The 25,341-nt window shown below is 35.1% G+C and overlaps 1 protein-coding gene across 1 annotated transcript; it reads left to right on the top strand.

Moving 5' to 3' along the window:
• Positions 1-8,559: 8,559 nt before the first annotated feature.
• Positions 8,560-23,654, top strand: LOC109061342. The gene is given in 10 exon segments (XM_042711472.1): positions 8,560-8,974; positions 9,475-10,249; positions 10,397-10,662; positions 10,774-11,028; positions 21,254-21,685; positions 22,083-22,797; positions 22,945-23,010; positions 23,012-23,208; positions 23,336-23,375; positions 23,377-23,654. Coding segments are annotated over 10 exon segments (3,420 nt in total). The 3' UTR covers positions 23,636-23,654.
• The last annotated feature ends 1,687 nt before the right edge of the window (positions 23,655-25,341 follow it).

Raw genomic sequence — 25,341 nt, 5'->3', positions numbered from 1 at the left:
TATATATTTCATATTTCACAGGAAATATATTGTTTGTCTTGAAAAGTTCAAAACATTTGTTTTTCACATACTATTAGACAATTTACAGACCCAAATTATTATGAGATTATATATTGCTTATATTATATTATATTATATTATATTATATTATATTATAGCCTATTAATTTGTGTAAGCTGTGTAACAACACAGGTGTGTGGCAAATCAGAAGACTAGTGGTCATATGAAAGGCATGTAAGTACCGGCAAGGCGTCTTGGCTGCCCACGGCTTGTGAACAGATCACCTAAAACACATCTTAGTAGCAGGTGAAAACAGGGCTTTTATTTTGCTCACTCAATTTCCTGCATATAGTGAATCATTTACAGGCGTCAGGAACCTGCTATCCATATGTGAGAGATGGGGATGTCTGAATTTACCATAATGCTGATTCATACATAATGTTTCTAGACCAAACAAGATTCCCGATTAGGCCTTAATCTGTGCTGTCAGGATTGCACAGAACGTTCAAGAATGAAAAGAATGTATTTACCTTTTAAAACACTGGGTCAAATGACGCGGTCAGTAGCCTTTGTGACAGTTGGCATCTGTTTCTCTCAGGTTACATTTGGTTTGATCAGAAAAGATAAGTCTTTAGGACAGTGATTTTTACATTTTAAGTTTTTAAATGTATTTATTTATTTATTTAAAAAAAGACCTCTCCGCCCAATGTTAACTATACAATAGTTGTACTTAACATTACACTAGCATTTCTTTGAGAAAACCGAGTCAAATGCATAAAAGTACATTTGCGTGATAGAATTTAAAGAGTTTATTAAAAGTGTTAAAAAACGTTAACGTGCTAAAGAACGTTAAAAACGTGTATTTCAAAGTAATCTACACAGGATTTTTAATTGTGTGATTCAATATTCATTCAGATTTCCTGCCTGAAATCTCCCATAGTTCATTGCAAGAACAACAATATTTAAAGAACAAAACAATTGTGCCAAATTGTCTTTCTCAGTTGCACCAGCAGATGGCATACTCTACACTCCAGTCAGTGTACTTGCACAGGACTCAAAACTGTTTAAACAACTTATTAGAATCTCACAGAGCTTTGCATAGGTGTGCCTGAACGCATGACACTATTGACCAATCAGAATGCTCATGCTTCTCAGTGTTGCTAAGATACAGTGAAACAGTGTTGTAATGCAAAGGGACTTAAATCCGAAATGGTTAGAATTAAACTTTTTAATCAATTCACACATACATTTAAATGCTTGAAACAACTTTATTTTCTTTTAAATGTAGTTTAAAAAAAAAGCAATTTTATATATTAAGCCACATTTAAAAATATGCATATGAATGTCATTTTGACAATATGTTTTATTAGAATATTAATGATTTGAATTAGAATTATTAGAATGAATGGCTGCTGAAAATTCAGTTTTGCCCTACAGGAAAATAATACATTTTATTTTAAAATAAATTCAAATAAAATAATATTTTACAGGATTACTGTTTTTAATGTACTTCTGTTACAATGCAAAGGTGTGTGTGTGTGTGTGTGTGTGTGTGTGTGTGTGTGTGTGTGTGTGTGTGTGTGTGTGTGTGTATGTATTTTATCAATTATATAAGTGCGGATGTATTTTATAAAACCCTTTATAATATAAAATTAAAGATACGCTGTGTGTGAATTTGCACGTTATAATGTAACTCTTTAAAGTGATTTGCAGGGGCTTTTTTCAACAAATACTATTAAACAAATCATTAAAGATAAGTGGTGTATTTTTAACAAAGTCAAGTACAGTTTTTATAAAATTTGTCAGTCGAACCTCTTAAAGCAAAATTATTTTTTTCAATATATAGAAAAGACAAAAAATCTTCTAACCATGAAAAAGTGGGAGGAGATTTAGAAGACTTCCAGTGTAGTAAAATTTGTCTGCGAGCTATCAATGAGGCAAAGGCAAGAACATTAACATATTTTATGTATTTATTTAAATCCAAAGGGAGACCTAAAATAAAAATTAGGGGGCATGGTTCAAGGGACATATTTAAAACTTTAGAAAACATATAAAAAAATACCAAAAATCTTCCAGCTTTGAACAAGAAAAAAACATATGGGTATGATCAGCAGGAGCCAGAGAACACCTGTTGCAAGTGGCATCCACACCCGGAAATAGCTTACTTAATTTGACATTTGTAAAATGAATTCTATGAAAAACCTTAAATTGAATCAGACTTAAGTCTGGCACAGGATGAAGAAGAGTTCTTCTTATATACAATTATTATAAATGATATATACAAGGCATTTGTTTTCCCATGAAGCATAAACAGATTCTAGAGTTGAAGGAATAAATAAATGATTCTTGTAAATAGAGCCATAAAGAGAAGGAACAGCGAGGTTAAAATGTTGTCTGAATTGCCTCCAGAAGATTAATGTTTTAAAGTTCCGAATATAGAAATATTAAAAGATTTAAATAACTTAATTTATATTTTAAAAACGAAACTGCACCTGCCAGTATTCATTCAATCGATTCGTTCAAACAGCTGATTCATTTAGGAACGAACCAAGTGACTCAAGGCTTGTCCAAATACCCACATTTGCGGTCTTCGCACTTGATCACTTGACTACTTATATGACGTATTTCCTGTATTTGGCCCAAGTGTTCAAGTGAGGATGAAGGAAGTGTGTGTATAACTTTTCATTACCTGATGGGACACACTTATAGTGTTGTAAAAACACAAGTGTTTACAGAGTTTTCATTTTTATTTTCAATACTTTGCATTTTAAAATAAACTTCTAAATGTCTGTTCAGTAGTCCCTATAACAGATGACACAATTTAATTTCTGGTGCTTCTAATTAAGTGATAAAAAGCAGTTGCAAATAATGTACAAAATACATATACTCACCTTTGCACCAATACATTTTGTAGCAATTTGTTTTACTACCAAATTATATGTAATATCTAATTATTATTCATATTTAACTTACATCAGGAAGGTTTCTGTGAACTCTCGCGATCTTGGCAAAAAGTCTCGCGATTTGTTTCCAGAACATGATGCATGATGGGATACACTAAGCCTTGAATACTGCTCTGGAGCAGTATTTGAGATAGTGTGGATTTAGCGTGCATTTAGGGCACTGCGCTTCAGTGTTTTTAAGAGCTTGGACAGTCTTGCACACTTACTTCCTGTCTCAAGCAGCCAAGACCGCAAGTGTGGGTATTTGTACAAGGCCACAGTCTTATTGAACGAGTCATTGAATCATTGACTCATTAGAATCGTTCAAAAGCACAGATTCATTCACAAACGAAACACCGCTGTGTTTGCTTGGAGATGCCCCTTTTAAATAGATGTAAAAGAAGTCTCTGATGTCCCCATGTATGTGAAGTTTTAGCTTAAAATACCTCACAAATAATTTTTTTATAGCTTGTTGAAATTGGCACTTTTAGGGTATGAGCCAAAACTCACCGTTTTTGTGTTTGTCCCTTTAAATGCAAATGAGCTGGTGCTCCTGCCTCCCTATTCAGAAGAGGGTGGAGCTTCAAGAGCTCATGCACCAGCAAAACAGGACAATATCACGCAATCTGACTGTACTGTGCAGTAAATGTGTATACGGTGTGATAAAAATAATGACATAGCTGGTCTCATGGTACTTTCACATGCTATCATGTTATGAGCTCAACAAATTCAAGCGGTCGACTTCACATATGCTTCCATATGCAATTTTTAACTACCACATTCTTATTTAGGATCCTTCTGGTAGCACGTGAAGGCAGCATCAGTGAAAACAGATGGTAGCTTTAGCAACATTAGCCTTACAGAGTGCCAAGAAGCTCTTTTGGAAAACAAAATATGATGCGTGATGCTTACTGTGTCTGGACGTTTGCACATGAAGCGTTGATATCGATTCCTCTTTCAGATGCAACCTTTGCACAACTCCAGCACTGAACTGACCCTCGTTTGTGAGGCAGTCATGTGTTAGTTAAATGATTAGCACAAACATATAGGACTTTTCTTGGACATTTCCTTCGAAAATGAAATTTAACCACCGTGTCCTCAGCGGGATGGAGACCTATGTTTGTTGGTGCATCCCAACACACAACACTTTTAATGCCTCTTTGGCTCTGACATTGTATCTCCAGCAGCTACAGCAAGAAAACAGTAATGGTGGACTGCTGCTGCTCACTCAGGGCGTGGGGTCTATGCTAATAGGGCAGAGAGCGTCACAAATTGGAGGGATTTTCCCTAGTATGATATCATTATAGGAAGAAATCTGGAACCACTCATTTGGAGAGACTATTTATGATTTATTGGGATTATGAAAAATGAGTGGGTGGATTTTTATCATTGTAGGCTGGTTGTTTTCGCACACTGTGACCACACAACTGTGTTCAAACCTTATAAAAGTGATTTTTGCATTTTCATGTAAATATATTTCTTAATTGTGGTGCAATTATTAACAAAAGTAATGACTAAGAAATCTTGCAATTGTCTCAATGTACATTTCTATTCATGCTGTGGTAAAAAGTTAATAGTTTTGTAGCACTGCAGAACCAGAAACGCAGTACCATCATGAAGTGAACTACTAGGCATGTACAGATGTCAGACCCCAAACACAACATATATAGACCAGGCCTATATATATACATACATACAGAGATGGGCATGAATACATGAAAATGTATTTAAAATAAAAATATACAAAATACTGTGTGGAAAATATATTTAAATACTTTATACAAAATGCAATATTTTGTATTTTGAAAATACACAAAATACATGTAAAATTGGCCAACCAAAACAGAAATCAGAAATCACAGAAATCCATCTCGATCTATTCTGAATGCAAAAAATGTAAAATTGGCCAACCAAAACAGATGGATGTGTACAACTGCTTATAAACTTCTTAGGGGTGTACGATAAATAGGCCGATAATTAATGCATCTCGTCAGTAAAGCCGGTTCTCTAATCAGTGGTAAATTCCATCAGGTGATTTCACATAGAGCAGCAGTTACTACACAGAGCCGTTGTTAACTGACAAGTTGCAAATCAACATTCATTATCAGCGTGGATTTGCGCAGCTTGTCAGTTTTAATTAATTTAATTGCATTAATTATCGGCAGATATTTATCGTGCACCCCTAAAACTTCTGTTTCCATTTTACATACTTCTTCCCTTACCCTGCCCTGTAGGAAATACAAAACTAAAAACTAAAAAAAAAAAAAAAAAAAAAACAAAAAAACAAAAAAAAAACTATTTATATTTATTTAATGTAAAGTTTATTGTGTTATATAAAGCTTATTGAAATTAGAAAGTTTATGTAAAATGTAAATGTTAAATTGGATGCAACTTAATGTAGTTCACTTTTATAGTGCATTTATTTTTTATATTTTTATTTATGATGTTTTATGGGGGTTTATGTAGTTCAATTTTTTAGCTTCGTAACGCAATGCTCTACCACTTGAGCTACAGGAGCACATGTTATATGTTAAAATTCATTTGATAGAATTAATTTAACCCCTTATCTGTCACTCACATTTTTTAACATAGACGTGAAAGTGCACGATCCAAACTTAAATTTTCATAATTCATGAATGAAAACATTTTGTTACATGCTTTTGATGTACCATTTTCATGGTAATGCAGTGTCTGATTTTAAAATGAGTTTCAAAGGATGAATTTTGAGATTTTAAGTTTTCAACTAATATATAATTTCTGATGATTTCTAAAGTGTGATAGAGAAAAAGGCAATAAAGACATTTTTTTTAACAAAAGTCAGTACTCCTGTTATTATGATGTAGATTTTTGAGGTGCACTCTTGTCATAAATTAATCTATTACTTTTCCTACATAATTAAAAAAAAAAAAAAACAGTTGTAAAATATATATTTAGGAGTTTAGACCTTCCCAACGATATATACAGGGTTTCTGCAGGATTTCTAAGCTAAAATTTAAGACCTTTTTAAGTATTGTAAAAGTGTGTTTGATGGATTATGAGCGGGGTAGGGCAATGTCTAGTTACCATATTAAACTGTAAAATTACTGTAAAAAGCATAATTTAAAGTTCAGATACAAGTTTTCACATAAACAAAAAGTTTTATAAAATGATAAACTTTACATTTCAGCCTTTAAACCATTTTTAAGAAAATGGATGAGTCAAAAGTATTAATTATTATATTAATTTAAACAATAATTATCAATAAATTATTATCAATTAAATAACATAAATTAGGGGTGTGTGATATTGACAAAAAATGATATCTCGATAATTTTCTGGGTTTTTATCGATAACGATAATTAGACAATATTTTGCTATAGAGTGTGTTATTGTGCGGATATATTTTCTCTAATTGTGTGATTTTTTTTTTTTTTTTTGATATTCTTCATATTCTGTGTGGTCAGTTCACAGCAGTGATAGAAATTAATAATTTCCAAAAAGTTTTATGGACATTTTTACCTTTAAGCCATTTTTTTCTAAAAGTGTGCACCATCTTTTGAGTCAAGTTCTTGCATTTGGGTTGTTACCAAGGAAATTAAATCAGTATCAACAAAATTGTTCTTTGCAATTCAGAGGAAACACAGAAGCTGCATTAGAAGTGTCATTTAGATGCATTTACACACTGTTTTAATGCAGCTCTGAGGGACATTAAATACTTTAACCTGCAGTTACAATTGCATTAATAATGTTTTGATATTTTAAACATAAAACATTGAAAACTCAATTTTGAGATTATTTTCAAAAATGAAAATGTACCTTAAATGTGAAATTAAAACTGCCAGTAGGTGGCAGCAAATCACTGTTAAGTGAGTCATTGCGATTGAACCGAATCATTTAAACGGCTGATTCATTCAGGAAGGAAACACAGTCCTGTTGCTAAGAGACTCAAAACAGCGCTATGGCTGTGTTTGGAATGATTTTTGGTGGAGAAATAGAGCAAAACCAGGAAATATGGTGTCTAAAACGTAAGTCTCTTAATATTAACTTCTTGTTTATTGAACTGTTGTAAGAAATCAAATATCACATTTGTAATCAAGTATTACTCTTGAAAAATGTTCCTCAGGATTTAACCGCCAAAATCTTTTTCTCAGTCGGCTGAGTTCCTTCATTCTAGCAGCGGCCCGTCTGTGATAAAACCAACTCGGACCGAAGGTAAATACACACAACTACACCGAGTGTGGACCTGCCGCAAGTACAACAGATTTCAGAAATAGAGAAAAAGCTGTCTGTCAGCAAGAAGTGTTTTGTAGCGTTGGCGCGGCTCTGGTCCATTATCTTCTAGCCGACAGTGCCGCATTTCAGCCGGAATCGGCCCGAGTGTGCTTACTATTCGGCGGGACCTCTGAACCTGATGCACAAAATCAGCACCCTGATAAAGAGGTTGACTGGCATAAAGTATTTTATGTATTTTTAAAATACTAATCTTAAATGTATTTAAATACTAATTAAATTTTTGCTCTTTCAGGCTTTAAAATGCAAAATAGTATTCTAAAATATGAAATACTGCTCATCCTCGTATATATATATACGGGGATGAGCAGTATTTATCACAGTATTTTTTTATATATATATATTTTTTTATATATAAAGCCCCAAATACCCCCGCGTAATTTCGAAACGAAGCGATAACTTTTGTTCAGATCAGATGTTGATTCAGTAACAACTGAAGAATTCATTCAGGGATTCGTTAAACTGATTCAAATCAGGATTGTGAGTGAAAATGAATCATGACCAGACGCTGCTCAAATGAGTCATTTGTTCATGAATCGGACTCGTTTTATCGGAGGTCTTTTATTACTACAATCAATTTCAGACTGGAAAATGACATTCATAAATCGCGTAAAAATGATTGTTTTTAATACTGTAGCGCCGGAGAGTTCGCATCGCAGCAAACTACTAAAAAGAGTTACAAACCAGTGCATCGACTGAAATCCTGTCTGTACGTGTAATATGACCAAAGCTATTTGTGTCTGAAGTATTTTATTTCTGAGAGAATCGGAGAAAACTTACGAGCTGCTGTGCTGAAATCCGCTGCCTTTAGCCACTAATCTATATATATTCTATATTATAGATCAGTGCCTTTAGCTGACATTCCGTTGCTATGGCAACTGTGGAATTGAGACGTGTCGATGACGTCACAGAGCACGGTATATAAATTGAGGCGAGCTCTTAGAATGTCACAGAGCTTAGGTGAGTTTGAGTGAGCGACGTGACATACAGCCAAGTATTGTGACCCATACTTAGAATTTGTGCTCTGCATTTAACTCATCCAAAGTGCAGTGAATACACACCCAGAGGAGTGGGCAGCCATTTATGCTGCGGCGTCCGGGGAGCAGTTGGGGGTTCGGTGCCTTGCTCAAGCACACCTCAGTCGTGGTATTGTCAGCCCGAGACTCGAACCCACAACATTAGGGTTAGGAGTCAAACTCTTGTGGGTAGTTTACACCTATAGACCAGACGCCAGTCCTTACTGAGTCTCTGGATACAATTTATAGACACAAACAGACAGTCAGTTTGATAACTGTACCTTGTTTAAATACAAATTATTGATCTGTCAGTATCAGAACACCAGACACCAATGTCCAAAGAGGTTAGAGAGGTGCTTATAGAAGTTAACATCAACGGCGCCTTCTACTGCGGGGAAAGTTACTGGGCATCAGATGATAAAGATGTGCAGCTGGAGCTTGAGATCACTGATGCCATCTACAACCATCTCGGCAGCAGCGCATCTCAAGAGATAGATGTGCAGCTGGAGGTTGTGACAGACAATCATGTCTCAGTCGGTTACTGCAGTCCAGGAGAGATGCATGTGCAACTGGAGGTTGATGAAAATGAGGACATCTCAGTTTGTGAAGTGAAAGATTTGCAGCTGGAGATGAACAGGAACGGCAGCGTCTCAGAGCTGAAGAGCCCTGCGCTGGTGTCTGAAGATCTGAGCGACCCAGCAGGACCTTCAGTGAAAGAGGCCAATGATCAGGAGAACAGCCCGACAGGTGAAGACATGCATTTATGTCGTATTCATGTTTATTTTTGTGGTCAGAGATGTTTCTGATAGTGTATTATTAGGCCTATGTTGGCTTGAGAAAGACGTAATACTTGCATTTGGTTTCATTTTACGTTTCCCTATTATTTATCCACTTCTTCTGACACCCTAATTTTCCAAGAGTAACACCTCCTTGAGCTTTCAAGTTACAACCATCTATCTATCTATCTATCTATCTATCTATCTATCTATCTATCTATCTATCTATATGCTAAAAATTGTTGGATACTACATGTTAGCAACAGGACTCATAGTTGTTTGTAAATGTCTAATTGGTTTTTGATGTAGTTTCTAAGCAGTCAGATGAGGTCTAATGTGGTTTAAAGTATCTTTTTGATTTTCTCTGAATTCTCACCTTTTCAAGCTTTTATTTTAAACTGTCAGAGAAGGGTTTGGTCAAGTTTGTTATCAACCTTTACTTATCTATTTTTTGTTTTTTTTTAATTTCAGAAAGCACTGCTGGGTGGATGTTCAAGAAAATAGGTGCAGTCTTCCAGCAATTGACTGCAATCTTCCAGACAAATGCACTGAATGCTGTTGGGGAACCTGAAGTGGATCTTCTTGATCCAGAGGAATCATGTGTCCCAAGTGCTCCCGAGCCAGAACCTGAAGTGAATCTGGTCGATATCAAACAATCCTGTGTCACAGATCCCAGCGTTCCTGAGCCAGAACCTGAAGTGGATCTTCTTGATCCAGAGGAATCGTGTGTCCCAGATCCAAGCGATCCCGAACCAGAACCTGAATCGGATCCGGTCAAAACCGAGCAATCGTGTATCCCTGAACCTGAAATGGATCTGATTGATCCAGAGGAATCATGCGTCAGAGATCCAAGCGCTCTCGAACCAGAACCTGAAACAGATCCGGTCGATACAGAGCAATCGTGTATCCCTGAACCTGAAATGGATCTGATTGATCCAGAGGAATCGTGTGTCCCAGATCCAAGCGCTCCAGAGCCAGAACCTGAAGTGGATCTGGTTGATCCAGAGGAATCGTGTGTCCCAGATCCAAGCGCTCCAGAGCCAGAACCTGAAGTGGATCTGGTTGATCCAGAGGAATCGTGTGCACCATGTCCAAGTGTTCCTGAGCCAGAAGTGACATCAGAGCTTTCAAGGTTGGAAAACTACATCCATCTAAATGTGTTCCAGCTGGAGGATCGTTTGAGGGAATGTACACTGTCCAAGACTCCTGTCACTGAGGTCTGGCCCAGGGTCTTCATTGGAAATCAGTAAGTAGTCTACTTATAAATACAGTGTGTTGAATTAATAATTTATTGCAGGAGTACCAAAGACCAATATTTCTCTTATTGATTTATAAATGCTGTCATTTCATTGTAAATCGAAAGACCAACCTAGGCTGTTTTGTTTTTGTGCAGAGAGACTGCATGGGACCGAGATAAACTGAAGGAGATGGGAATTACGCATATCCTAAATGCTGCAGCGCCCAAGAAGAACCTGAAGTTCTTGTTGGGAATGGCAAGCGAGAATGACCTACTAGGAACGGTCAATACAGGGTCCAGATATTACAGAGGCATGAACATCACTTACTGTGGCTTGCCGTCGTTCAGACACTGGACCAAAATCAGCAAGTACTTCTTGCCAGCAGCCAAATTTATCTATAAGGCTTTGAGGAACCCAACGAGTAAGAGCTGACACACACACAAACACACACACTCAATTTCTCATCTTTTATCAAGTGTCCTACAGTCTGTGAATGAGTTTTTTGACCGTCATTCTGTTTTTCTTTCCTCAGGTAAGGTGTTGATTCACTGCACACAGGGCCTCAGCCACTCGGCGACTCTGTTTCTGGCTTATCTGATGATCTGCCATGACATGATGGTGGAGGAGGCCATTGATCATGCCATAAAGTTGAGATACATCAAGCCCTATTTCGGCCATCTGAAGCACCTGTCCTTCCTCAGTGCTGACCTTGTGCTGCAGCGAAAACTGAAGTTACAAGGCAAAAAACCAGACAAAAAGATGCAAAAATGGCAGATAAAAACAAAATAGAACACCGATTTAAAAAATGGTGCAGAGATTAAAAAATGAAAAAATAGAGCATGGATAAAAAAAATGGTGCATAGATAAAAAAAAATAGAGCACAAATAAAAAAACTGCACAGATAAAAATAGAGCACAGATTTAAAAAAATAGAGGACAGGTAAAAAGAGAGCACAGATTAAAAAAGTGCACAGTTAAAAATATAGAGCACAAATTAAAAATAAAGCACAGATTAAAAAAAAATAGAGAACAAATAAAATGCACAGATAAAAAACAGCACAGATTAAAAAAATAGACCACAAATTAAAAATGGTGAAGATAAAAAAAATAGAGCACAGATTAAAAAAGTGCACAGTTAAAAATATAGAGCACAGATTTAAAAAATAGAGCACAGATAAAAAAGTGCACAGATAAAAAAAAATAGAGCATGGATTTGAAAAGAATAGAGCACAGATAAAATAATAGAGCACAAGTATAAAAATGCACAGATTAAAAAAATAGAGGACAGATAATAAATGGTGCAGATAAAAAAAATAGAGCACAGATTAAAAAAGTGCACAGATAAAAAATACAGCACAGATAAAAAAATAAGCACAAATAAAAAAAGTGCACAGATAAAAAAATAGAGCATGGATTTAAAAAAAAATAGAGCACAAATAAAAAAATGCACAGATTCAAAAAATAGAGGACAGATAAAAAATAGTGCAGATAAAAAAATAGAGCACAGATTAAAAAAGTGCACAGTTAAAAATATAGAGCACAGATAAAAAAACAGAGCACATATTTAAATAAAATATAGCACAGATAAAAAAATTGAGCTGATAAAAAATAGAACATAAGAAATAAATTGTTTAAAATATATATATAAGCTAAATAAGAATGATTATTCAATAAGTACAAACACTAAAAATTCATTAAAATTTATTAAAATATAATTTTTGGAATAAATTGTTGTTGTTGTAAGTGTGTCTGATTTCTGAATTCCATCATTTCTAAGAACAAATACCAAGCTTGTGTAGAAAATAAAATGTGATTTATTGAGACGGGACTTGCGTTATATATATAATATGTTTCCTGAATGTTTATAATTGCTATATATAATCAAAGTAATGTCCAGGTAATATCCAGATAGCACAGGTACGTCTGCAAGATGTCTGTTAAAGATCGCTTCATCTTGAAAGCATCTGCTGTGTACAAACATCTGATAGACGTTTATAAGATGTCAGTTTTACATTAATTCTAAATCATAAACATCTTGAAGACATCTTCTGAACGTCTTCAAACACTCTAAAAAATACGTCTTGCAGATGTAAATGCAAACGTCAAATAGATGTCTCCGTGATGTATGTGTGCTATTAGGGGTGCAATTGACTATATGCATGGTAACTTCCTGGTTTTAGATAAGCCAGCTTGGTCATTTCCGGTCAACTGTCAAAATCAGCTGTGGCAACTTTGGCACATTTTTTCATGTTTCTTTTTTATATTTTTTAATTTAATCTTTATAGTTGATTTTTGTGTATTTAAAGTGATTTTTGGTTTAAAATATTTTATGTTTTTTTTAAAATGTGTTAATTTATAAGTGTTTCAGTTATTGATTATCAAGAATACCATTATGATGTCATTAAGGAGGTAGCATCACTAACATTAACCTAAACAGTTATACTTAAGCAGTTGGAACTGCTCCGTCCATCCCCTACACTACAAATAAAAACAAAAAACCTTGGTTGCTATAGTTAAACCATGGTAACCACAAATGGAATATGGTTTTGATACAATAAGTATAGTTTAACCATGGTATTTGTAGTAAAACTGTCATTATTACAAATTACATGGTTACTATACTTTTACTATAATAAAACCATGGTTAATTTTCGCAAGGGCCCCATTTCCAGCCCTGCCCATATCACTACTGAAAGCTGACCAAACACAACTAGCTGTTTTCTGTAAGCCATTCCTCTGCTTTGCTTGGAGATGGCCCTTTTTAATAGATGTAAAATAAGTCTCTGATGTCCCCATAGTATGTATGTAAAGTTTTAGCTTAAAATACCTCACAAATAATTTTTTTATAGCTTGTTGAAATTGGCACTTTTATGGTGTTATGAGAAAATAATCATTTTTGTGTTTGTCCCTTTAAATGCAAATGAGCTGGTGCTCCCGCCTCCCTATTCAGAAGAAGGTGGAGCTTCAAGAGCTCATGCACCAGCAAAACAGGACAATATCACGCAATCTGACTGTACTGTGCAGTAAATGTGTATACGGTGTGATAAAAATAATGACATAGCTGATCTCATGGTGCTTTCACATGCTATCACATTATGAGCTCGACAAATTCAAGCAGGCGACTTCACATATGCTTCCATATACAATTTTTAACTACCACATTCTTATTTAGGATCATTTTGGTAGCACGTGAAGGCAGCATCAGTGAAAACAGATGGTAGCTTTAGCAACATTAGCCTTACAGAGTGCCAAGAAGCTCTTTTGGAAAACAAAATATGATGCGTGATGCTTACTGTGTCTGGACATTTGCACATGAAGCGTTGATATCGATTCCTCTTTCAGATGCAACCTTTGCACAACTCCAGCACTGAACTGACCCTCGTTTGTGAGGCAGTCATGTGTTAAATGATTAGCACAAACATATAGGACTTTTCTTGGACATTTCCTTTGAAAATGAAATTTAACCACCGTGTCCTCAGCGGGATGGAGACCTATGTTTGTTGGTGCATCCCAACACACAACACTTTTAATGCCTCTTTGGCTCTGACATTGTATCTCCAGCAGCTACAGCAAGAAAACAGTAATGGTGGACTGCTGCTGCTCACTCAGGGCGGGGTCTATGCTAATAGGGCAGAGAGTGTCACAAATGGGAGGGATTTTCCCTAGTATGATATCATTATAGGAAGAAATCTGGAACCGCTCATTTGGAGAGACTATTTATGATTTATTGGGATTATGAAAAATGAGTGGGTGGATTTTTATCATTGTAGGCTGGTTGTTTTCGCACACTGCGACCACACAACTGTGTTCAAACCTTATAAAAGTGATTTTTGCATAATAGGTCACCTTTAAAAAACTGTCACTCAAGATTTTCATGTCTTTCTGTTTGCAAAGAAATTATGTTTTTTTTAGGAAAACATTCCAGGATTTTTCTCCATATAATGGACTTCAATGGTGGCCAACAGGCTGAAGGTCCACACTGCAGTTTCAGAGCTGCTTCAAAGGGCTCTACACAATACCAATCAAGGATTAAGGGTCTTATCTTAGCGAAACAATAGTCATTTTCTAAAAAAAAAAAAAAAATAATAATAATAGTAATATACTTTTTAACCACAAATGCATGTCTTGCTCTAGCTCCGCTATGCACGTCCGCAAATTCACGCATTACAGTCAGACACAGTTAGCTTTTCATCTATGTACTTTGGTTCAAAGAGGTAGGGTAGGGTGAAAAAAACTCCATCTCATTTTCTTCTCCAACTTCAAAATCGCCTGAAATTGCTGTTTTACCTTTTTTGTAAAGGGCTTTTGACTTTGTTTGCACGTTTGCTTTGTAAACACTGGGTCGGTATTCCCGCCAAAGTGCATCCAGGTGGATGCCGCACACTGGTGGTGGTTGAGGAGATTACCCCCTTCTATGTAAAGTGCTTTGAGTGCCCAGAAAAGCGATATATAAATGTGAGGAATTATAATTATTATTATAAATTTGCGCATGACGTTTCCAATGTGACTATGTAATGCGTGAGGTCAAGCTAGTGCAAGACGAGCATTTGTGGTTAAAAAGTATATACATTCAGCGTGAGACTCACGCAATTGACACTTTTCTCACGCCACACGCCCATTTTCTCACACAGAGAAAAGCACCCTAAGTTGAAAATGTAATAGGATATTGGCGAAACAGATTTGATAAACGCTCCAGTGCGTATTGTTTAAGCTCTGGAGAAAGTCAAAAGTTTATATTTACGATGTGGTTTTGTAGCGCTGAGCAATGTAGCCAATCACAGACAGATCAGTTGATTCTTGAACACTTCTGATTGGCCATTCCGTTCAAATAATTGCCAGATTTTGTTCCGCACACTTGCGAATCCTCTCACTGTAACCCAATATACATAAGAGGTTCACAGATTATGAAGGAACGTTGTGAGATCGCGATGAATTGAAGTGACATCTTTTTAGTGATTATGTTTAATGTTTAATGTTTATGTTTAATGTTTATTTAATTTCGGTCCTCACAGACAATCAGTCATACAAAAATAAATAAAGTTGTACATAATAACCGAAAAGGTGTAGGCTGAAGCCTCTGCTTATTAAGCCTACCCTTTGTACATAATTATCAATCAAATGAGCGGCACTTTTTCACTAGTAGCGATTAATACAAGGCACACATATACCAAGTATCTTATTAAGCCTACCCTTTGTACATAATTATCAATCAAATGAGCGGCACTTTTCATTACCCACCTTGTTTTTTAAACATTTTTCTTGAATTTACAAAGTGAATTACACAATTTTAATTCCGTATGCAAATTATTCCATAGATTAACCCCTTTGACAGATATGCATCTATTTTTGTATTAGTTCTTACCCTTATTTTTTTAAACATATGCATTCCTCTTATTCCATACTGACTTTCTCTTATTTCAAACAGCCTCTGGATACAGTTTGGAAGCTATTTTTTGTAGAATTTTTTGGTTGTATTTTGGGAGAGAATTATATATCGTTATATACTTTTTTAAAGCATTTTAAGTTACTAAACACATTGATTAGTTGGCTCGTGATAGTCAACATGTTTTATAATCCTTATTGCTCTTTTTTGTAACATATATATTGGATTTATATTGGTTTTATATGTATGTCCCCAAACCTCCACACAATAGATCATGTATGGAACTATGAGCGCACAATACAAAATATATAATGAATTTTCATTCAGAATATGTTTAGTTTTATGTAATATTGCAATGGATTGTGACATTTTTCTTTTTACATGATTAATATGTGGTTTCCAACTTAATTTATGATCTATTATAACACCTAGAAATTTATTTTCATATACTCTATCTATTTCCTCATTGTTAATCCTAATTTTAACTTTATAATACTCTTTCGATTACCAAATATTATGAACTTTGTTTTACTTAAATTCAATGACAATCTATTATCATCAAACCATTTTTTTAAGATCATCAATTCAATTTCCACTGTATTCAGAAGCTGTTCCAAATTGTTTCCCTGAACAATATAAATTAGTGTCATCAGCAAACAAAACCATTTTTAATATTTTTGACACTTCACAGATATCATTTATATACAGTACAAACATTATGGGGCCTAACACTGAGCCCTGTGGAACACCACAAGTTACTTTCATTAAATCTGATCTAACATCATTTATTTGGACAAATTGATATCTGTCATCAAGGTAACTTTTTAACCAAAAATATTCTTTGAATCTTATATAATATCTTTCCAGTTTCCTCATTAATAGACCATGATCAATAGTGTCAAAAAAGCTTTTTTTTAAATCCAGGAATACCCCCAAAAGTATATTCATTATTATCCATTGAAGTGGAAATCTCTTCTACCATTTCCATCACTGCCATTGAAGTTGACCTATTTGCTCTAAAACCATACTGATGTTCACTCAATAGTTTATGTTTGTCTATGAAGTTGTCTAGCCTACACACAAATAGTTTTTCCAAAATTTTCGAGAACTGGGAAAGCAGAGAAATTGGTCTGTAATTGGAAAAAAGATGTCTATCACCGCTTTTAAAGATAGGAATAATTTTAGCTATTTTCATATTATTTGGAAATATACCTGTTAAAAATGATTGATTACAAATATATGTAAATGGTTTTACTATATATTCTATGATATTTTTTAATAATGACATGTCAATATCATTACAATCAGTTGATTTTTTATTCTTACAATTAAAACAATTTTAAATTATTAAAATTAAATTATTATAAAGGAAGTGCTATGTTTGCACTTTCTAGGCTAAATATAATCTGTTCAGAATTTGAATAAAATATGTTTTTCATGCTAAGGGCCATATAGGCTACTATACAAGCTGACAAGTGACATATCCCTCATCCCTCATCCCTCATATAAATGCAGGATTCATTTTATATACATAAACATGTCTTAGGGGGCGGGGCTCCAAGACAGGTTTGGACCCTGAATTAGATTTTAAAATATTATTTAAATTGTTAGATTTATGCTTTCATTTTATTACCACAGCCTTTGAAATTCTGAAAAATATTTTTTTCAAAATAGATGTTCATTAAGCAATGCAAATGCAGACTAATAAATGAATAGAAAAATATTTAAATTTTCATTTAAATATATTTCTTAATTGTGGTGCAATTATTAACAAAAGTAATGACTATATATATATATATATATATATCTATATATATATATATATATATATATATATATATAAATATATGTATACACACACACATACAGAGATGGGCATGAGTACATGAAAATGTATTTAAAATTAAAATATTCAAAATACTGTGTGGAAAAATTTATTTAAATACAAATAAAAAGAACTGTGTTGAAAAATGTATTTAAATACAAATACAGTATTTTGTATTTTGAAAATACAAGTGAAATTGGCCATCCAATGTAAGCATCCCTATAGGCTATACAGAAATCCATCTGAATCTATTCTGAATGCAAAAAATCAAACAACAACCAAAAAACATTTAGATGTGTACAACTGCTTATAAACTTCTTAGGGGTGTACGATAAATAGGCCGATAATTAATGCATCTCGTCAGTAAAGCCGGTTCTCTAATCAGTGGTAAATTCCATCAGGTGATTTCACATAGTGCAGCAGTTACTACACAGAGCCGTTGTTAACTGACAAGTTGCAAATCCACATTCATTATCAGCGTGGATTTGCGCAGCTTGTCAGTTTTAATTAATTTAATTGCATTAATTATCGGTCGATATTTATCGTGCACCCCTAAAACTTCTGTTTCTATTTTACATACTTCTTCCCTTACTCTGCCCTGTAGGAAATACAAAACTAAAAAAAAAAAAAAAAAAAAAAAAAAAAAACTATTTATATTTATTTAATGTAAAGTTTATTGTGTTATATAAAGCTTATTCAAATTAGAAAGTTTATCTAAAATGTAAATGTTAAAATTAATTTGATAGAATTAATTTAACCCCTTATCTGTCACTCACATTTTTGAACATAGAAGTGAAAGTGCATGATCCAAACTTAAATTTTCATAATTCATGAATGAAAACATTTTGTAACATGCTTTTGATGTACCATTTTCATGGTAATACAGTGTATGATTTTAAAATGAGTTTCAAAGGATGAATTTTGAGATATTAAGTTTTCAACTGATATATAATTTCTGATGATTTCTAAAGTGTGATAGAGAAAAAGGCAATAAAGAAGACATTTTTTAAACAAAGGTCAATACTCCTGTTATTATGATGTAGATTTTTGAGGTGCACTCTTGTCATAAATTAATCTATTACTTTTCCTACATAATTAAAAAAAAAAAAAAAACAGTCGTAAAATATCTATTTAGGAGTCTCAGACATTTCCAACGATATATACAGGGTTTCTGCAGGATTTCTAAGCTAAAATTTAAGACCTTTTTAAGACCTGCACAAATAAAATGAATACCATATGAGCGGGGTAGGGCAATGTCTAATTACCATATTAAACTGTATAATTACTGTAAAAAGCATAATTTACAGTTCAGATACAAGTTTTTACATAAACAAAAAGGTTTATAAAATGATAAACTTTACATTTCAGCTTTTAAACCATTTTTAAGAAAATGGATTGAGTCAAAAGTTATTTTTGTTTAATTATTTTCAATTAAATAACAAATTAGGGGTGTGTGATATTGATAAAAAATGATATCTCAATAATTTTCTGGGATTTTATCGATAACGATAATTAGACAATATTTTGCTATAGAGTGTGTTATTGTGCTGATATATTTTCTCTAATTGTGTGATTTTTGTGTTTGATATTCTTCATATTCTGTGTGGTCAGTTCACAGCAGTGATAGAAATTAATAATTTCCAACAAGTTTTATGGACATTTTTACCTTCAAGCCATTTTTTTCTAAAAGTGTGCACCATCTTTTGAGTCAAATTCTTGCATTTGGGCTATTACCAAGCAAATTAAATCAGTATCAACAAAATTGTTCTTTGCAATTCAGAGGAAACACAGAAGTGGCATTAGAAGTGTCATTTAGATGCATTTACACACTGTTTTAATGCAGCTCTGAGGGACATTAAATACTTTAACCTGCAGTTACAATTGCATAAATAATGTTTTGATATTTTAAACATAAAACATTGAAAACTGAAGTTTGAGATTATTTTCAAAAATGAAAATGTACCTTAAATGTAAAATTAAAACTGCCAGTAGGTGGCAGCAAATCACTGTTAAGTGAGTCATTGCGATTGAACCGAATCATTTAAATGGCTGATTCATTCAGGAGGGAAACACAGTCCTGTTGCTAAGAGACTCAAAACAGCGCTATGGCGTGTTTGGAAGGATTTTTGGTGGAGAAATAGAGCAAAAACAGGAAATATGGTGTCTAAAACGTAAGTCTCTTAATATTAACTTCTTGTTTATTGAACTGTTGTAAGAAATCAATATCACATTTGTAATCAAGTATTACTCTTGAAAAATGTTCCTCAGGATTTAACCGCCAAATCTTTTTCTCAGTCGGCTGAGTTCCTTCATTCTAGCAGCGGCCCGTCTGTGATAAAACCAACTCGGACCGAAGGTAAATACACACAACTACACCGAGTGTGGACGTGCCGCAAGTACAAACAGATTTCAGAAATAGAGAAAAAGCTGTCTGTCAGCAAGAAGTGTTTTGTAGCGTTGGCGCGGCTCTGGTCCATTATCTTCTAGCCGACAGTGCCGCATTTCAGCCGGAATCGGCCCGAGTGTGCTTGCTATTCGGCGGGACCTCTGAACCTGATGCACAAAATCAGCACCCTGATAAAGAGGTTGACTGGCATAAAGTATTTTATGTATTTTTAAAATACTAATCTTAAATGTATTTAAATACTAATTACATTTTTGCTCTTTCAGGCTTTTAAATGCAAAATAGTATTCTAAAATATGAAATACTGCTCATCCCGTGTATATATATATATATATATGAGCATATATATATATATATAGGCCTATATATCACATATATATATATATTATATATATATATATATATATATATATATATATATATTTATAAAGCCCCAAATACCCACTGCGTAATTTCGAAACGAAGCAATAACTTTTGTTCAGATCAGATGTTGATTCAGTAACAACTGAAGAATTCATTCAGGGATTCGTTAAACTGATTTAAATCAGGATTGTGAGTGAAAATGAATCATGACCAGACGCTGCTCAAATGAGTCATTTGTTCATGAATCGGACTCTTTTTATCGGAGGTCTTTTTATTACCACAATCAATTTCAGACTGGAAAATGACATTCATAAATCGCGTAAAAATGATTGTTTTTAATACTGTAGCGCCGGAGAGTTCGCATCGCAGCAAACTACTAAAAAGAGTTACAAACCAGTGCATCGACTGAAATCCTGTCTGTACGTGTAATATGACCAAAGCTATTTGTGTCTTTGAAGTATTTTATTTCTGAGAGAATCGGAGAAAACTTACGAGCTGCTGTGCTGAAATCCGCTGCCTTTAGCCACTAATCTATATATATTCTATATTATAGATCAGTGCCTTTAGCTGACATTCCGTTGCTATGGCTACTGTGGAATTGAGACGTGTCGATGACGTCACAGAGCACGGTATATAAATTGAGGTGAGCTCTTAGAATGACACAGAGCTTAGGTGAGTTTGAGTGAGCGACGTGACATACAGCCAAGTATTGTGACCCATACTCAGAATTTGTGCTCTGCATTTAACCCATCCAAAGTGCAGTGAATACACACCCGGAGCAGTGGGCAGCCATTTATGCTGCGGTGCCCGAGAGCAGTTGGGGGTTCGGTGCCTTGCTCAAGCGCACCTCAGTCGTGGTATTGTCAGCCCGAGACTCGAACCCACAACATTAGGGTTAGGAGTCAAACTCTTGTGGGTAGTTTACACCTATAGACCAGACGCCAGTCCTTACTGAGTCTCTGGATACAATTTATAGACACAAACAGACAGTCAGTTTGATAACTGTACATTGTTAAATACAAATTATTGATCTGTCAGTATCAGAACACCACACAATGTCCAAAGAGGTGAGAGAGGTGCTTATAGAAGTTAACATCAACGGCGCCTTCTACTGCGGGGAAAGTTACTGGGCATCAGATGATAAAGATGTGCAGCTGGAGCTTGAGATCACCGATGCCATCTACGACCTTCTCGGCAGCAGCGCATCTCAAGAGATAGATGTGCAGCTGGAGGTTGTGACAGACAATCATGTCTCAGTCGGTTACTGCAGTCCAGGAGAGATGCATGTGCAACTGGAGGTTGATGAAAATGAGGACATCTTAGTCTGTGAAGTGAAAGATTTGCAGCTGGAGATGAACAGGAACGGCAGCGTCTCAGAGCTGAAGAGCCCTGCGCTGGTGTCTGAAGATCTGAGCGACCCAGCAGGACCTTCAGTGAAAGAGGCCAATGATCAGGAGAACAGCCTGACAGGTGAAGACATGCATTTATGTCGTATTCCTGTTTATTTTTGTGGTCAGATATGTTTCTGATAGTGTATTATTAGGCCTATGTTGGCTTGAGAAAGTCGTAATACTTGCATTTGGTTTCATTTTACGTTTCCCTATTATTTATCCACTTCTTCTGACACCTTAATTTTCCAAGAGTAACACCTCCTTGAGCTTTCAAGTTACGATCTATCTATCTATCTATCTATCTATCTATATGCTAAAAATTGTTGGATACTACATGTTAGCAACAGGACTCATAGTTGTTTGTAAATGTCTCTGAATTCTCACCTTTTCAAGCTTTTTTTTTAAACTGTCAGACAAGGGTTTGGTCAAGTTTGTTATCAACCTTTACTTATCTATTTTTTTTTTTTAAATTTCAGAAAGCATTGCTGGGTGGATGTTCAAGAAAATAGGTGCAGTCTTCCAGCAATTGACTGGAATCTTCCAGATAAATGCACTGAATGCTGTTGGGGAACCTGAACTGAATCTTCTTGATCCAGAGGAATCATGTGTCCCAGATCCAAGTGCTCCCGAGCCAGAACCTGAAGTGAATCTGGTCGATATCAAACAATCCTGTGTCCCAGATCCAAGCGCTCCCGAACCAGATCCTGAATCGGATCCGGTCGATACCGAGCAATCGTGTATCCCTGAACCTGAAATGGATCTGGTTGATCCAGAGGAATCATGTGTCCCAGATCCAAGCGATCCCAAACCAGAACCTGAAACGGATCCGGTCGATACCGAGCAATCGTGTATCCCTGAACCTGAAGTGGATCTGGTTGATCCAGAGGAATCGTGTGTCCCAGATCCAAGCGTTTCAGAGCCAGAACCTGAAGTGGATCTGGTTGATCCAGAGGAATCGTGTGTCCCAGATCCAAGCGCTCCAGAGCCAGAACCTGAAGTGGATCTGGTTGATACAGAGGAATCATGCGCACCATGTCCAAGCGTTCCTGAGCCAGAAGTGACATCAGAGCTTTCAAGGTTGGAAAACTACATCCATCTAAATGTGTTCCAGCTGGAGGATCGTTTGAGGGAATGTACACTTTCCAAGACTCCTGTCACTGAGGTCTGGCCCAGGGTCTTCATTGGAAATCAGTATGTAGTCTACTTATAAATACCGTGTGTTGAATTAATAATGTATTGCAGGAATACCAAAGACCAATATTTCTCTTATTGATTTATAAATGCTGTCATTTCATTGTAAATCGAAAGACCAACCTAGGCTGTTGTGTTTTTGTGCAGAGAGACTGCATGGGACCGAGATAAACTGAAGGAGATGGGAATTACGCATATCCTAAATGCTGCCGCCCAAGAAGAACCTGAAGTTCTTGTTGGGAATGGCAAGCGAGAATGACCTACTAGGAACGGTCAATACAGGGTCCAGATATTACAGAGGCATGAACATCACTTACTGTGGCTTGCCGTCGTTCAGACACTGGACCAAAATCAGCAAGTACTTCTTGCCAGCAGCCAAATTTATCTATAAGGCTTTGAGGAACCCAACGAGTAAGAGTTGACACACACACACACACACACACACTAACACACACACACTCAATTTCTCATCTTTTATCAAGTGTCCTACAGTCTGTGAATGAGTTTTTTGACCGTCATTCTGTTTTTCTTTCCTCAGGTAAGGTGTTGATTCACTGCACACAGGGCCTCAGCCACTCGGCCTCTGTTTCTGGCTTATCTGATGATCTGCCATGACATGATGGTGGAGGAGGCCATTGATCATGCCATAAAGCTGAGATACATCAAGCCCTATTTCGGCCATCTGAAGCACCTGTCCTTCCTCAGTGCTGACCTTGTGCTGCAGCGAAAACTGAAGTTACAAGGCAAAAAAACAGACAAAAAAATGCAAAAATGGCAGATAAAAACAAAATCGAACACCGATTTAAAAATGGTGCAGAGATTAAAAATGAAAAAATAGAGCATGGATAAAAAAAAATGGTGCAGATAAAAAAAAAAAAAAAAATAGAGCACAAATAAAAAAAATAGAGCACAAATAAAAAAAAGTGCACAGTTAAAAATATAGAGCAAAGATTTAAAAAATAGAGCATGGATTTGAAAAGAATAGAGCACAGATAAAATAATAGAGCACAAGTATAAAAATGCACAGATTAAAAAAATAGAGGACAGATAATAAATGGTGAAGATAAAAGAAAATAGAGCACAGATTGATAAAAAAAGTGCACAGATAAAAAATACAGCACAGATTAAAAAAAATGGTGTGGACAGATTCCAGATTAAAAAAGTGCACAGTTAAACATATAAAATGAAAGAGCAGAATTTGCGCAAAAAAACAGCACATATTTAAATAAAATATAGCACAGATAAAAAAAATTGAGCTGATAAAAAATAGAACATAAGAAATAAATTGTTTAAAAAATATATATAAGCAAAATAAGAATGATTATTCAATAAGTACAAACACTAAAAATGTATTACAATTTATTAAAATATAATTTTTGGAAAAGTGTGTCTGATTTCTGAATTCCATCATTCCTAAGAACAAATACCAAGCTTGTGTAGAAAATAAAACGTGCTTTATTGAGACAGGACTTGCGTTCTATATATAATATGCTTCCTGAATGTTTATAATTGCTATATATAATCAAAGTAATGTCCAGGTAATATCCAGATAGCACAGGTACGTCTGCAAGATGTCTGTTAAAGATCGCTTCATCTTGAAAGCATCTGCTGTGTACAAACAACTGATAGACGTCTATAAGATGTCAGTTTTACATTCATTCTAAATCATAAACATCTTGAAGACATCTTCTGAACGTCTTCAAACACTCTAAAAAATACGTCTTGCAGATGTAAATGCAGACGTCAAATAGATGTCTCCGTGATGTATGTGTGCTATTAGGGGTGCAATTGACTATATGCATGGTAACTTCCTGGTTTTAGATAAGCCAGCTCGGTCATTTCCGGTCAACTGTCGATATGCCAGCTCGGTCATTTCCGGTCAACTGTCCTTAACAAATTATTTTTGGCACAAACTGTCATCTTTATAAATGAAAAGTGAATCTTTAAAGTGAATTTTACTGCACAACAAATAATAATGGGTTTAAAATATTATAAGTGTTTTAAAAATGTGTTAATGACTATAAAGGTCAGTTATTGATTATCAAGAATACCATTATGATGTCATTAAGGAGGTAGCATCACTAACATTAGCCTAAACAGTTATGATACTTAAGCAGTTGGAACTGCTCCGTCCATCCCCTACACTACAAATAAAAACAAAAAATCTTGGTTGCTATAGTTAAACCATGGTAACCACAAATGAACCATGGTTATACTACACTAACTATAGTTTAACCATAGTATCTGTAGTAAAACTGTCAATATGCCAAAAAACATGGTTACTATACTTTTACTATAATAAAACCATGGTTAATTTTCGCAAGGGCCCCATTTCCAGCCCTGCCCATATCACTACTGAAAGCTGACCAAACACAACAAGCTGTTTTCTGTAAGCCATTCCTCTGCTGTGACAGTATGAGTGAAGTCATTTGATCCAGCTGCAGGACACAAGCCATTTCATTTATTAGGGACAGCAGTATGACTGTGGGTTTAAATGGCTTCTGTTGTTCTGTTGTGCTCCCCACTCACCCACACACAAACACA

This window comes from Cyprinus carpio, chromosome A21 (assembly GCF_018340385.1).
Source record: "Cyprinus carpio isolate SPL01 chromosome A21, ASM1834038v1, whole genome shotgun sequence".
Lineage (NCBI taxonomy): Eukaryota > Metazoa > Chordata > Actinopteri > Cypriniformes > Cyprinidae > Cyprinus > Cyprinus carpio.
The sequence above is the reverse complement of the archived record's forward strand: the minus strand, read 5'-3'. Positions and strand labels throughout refer to the sequence as shown.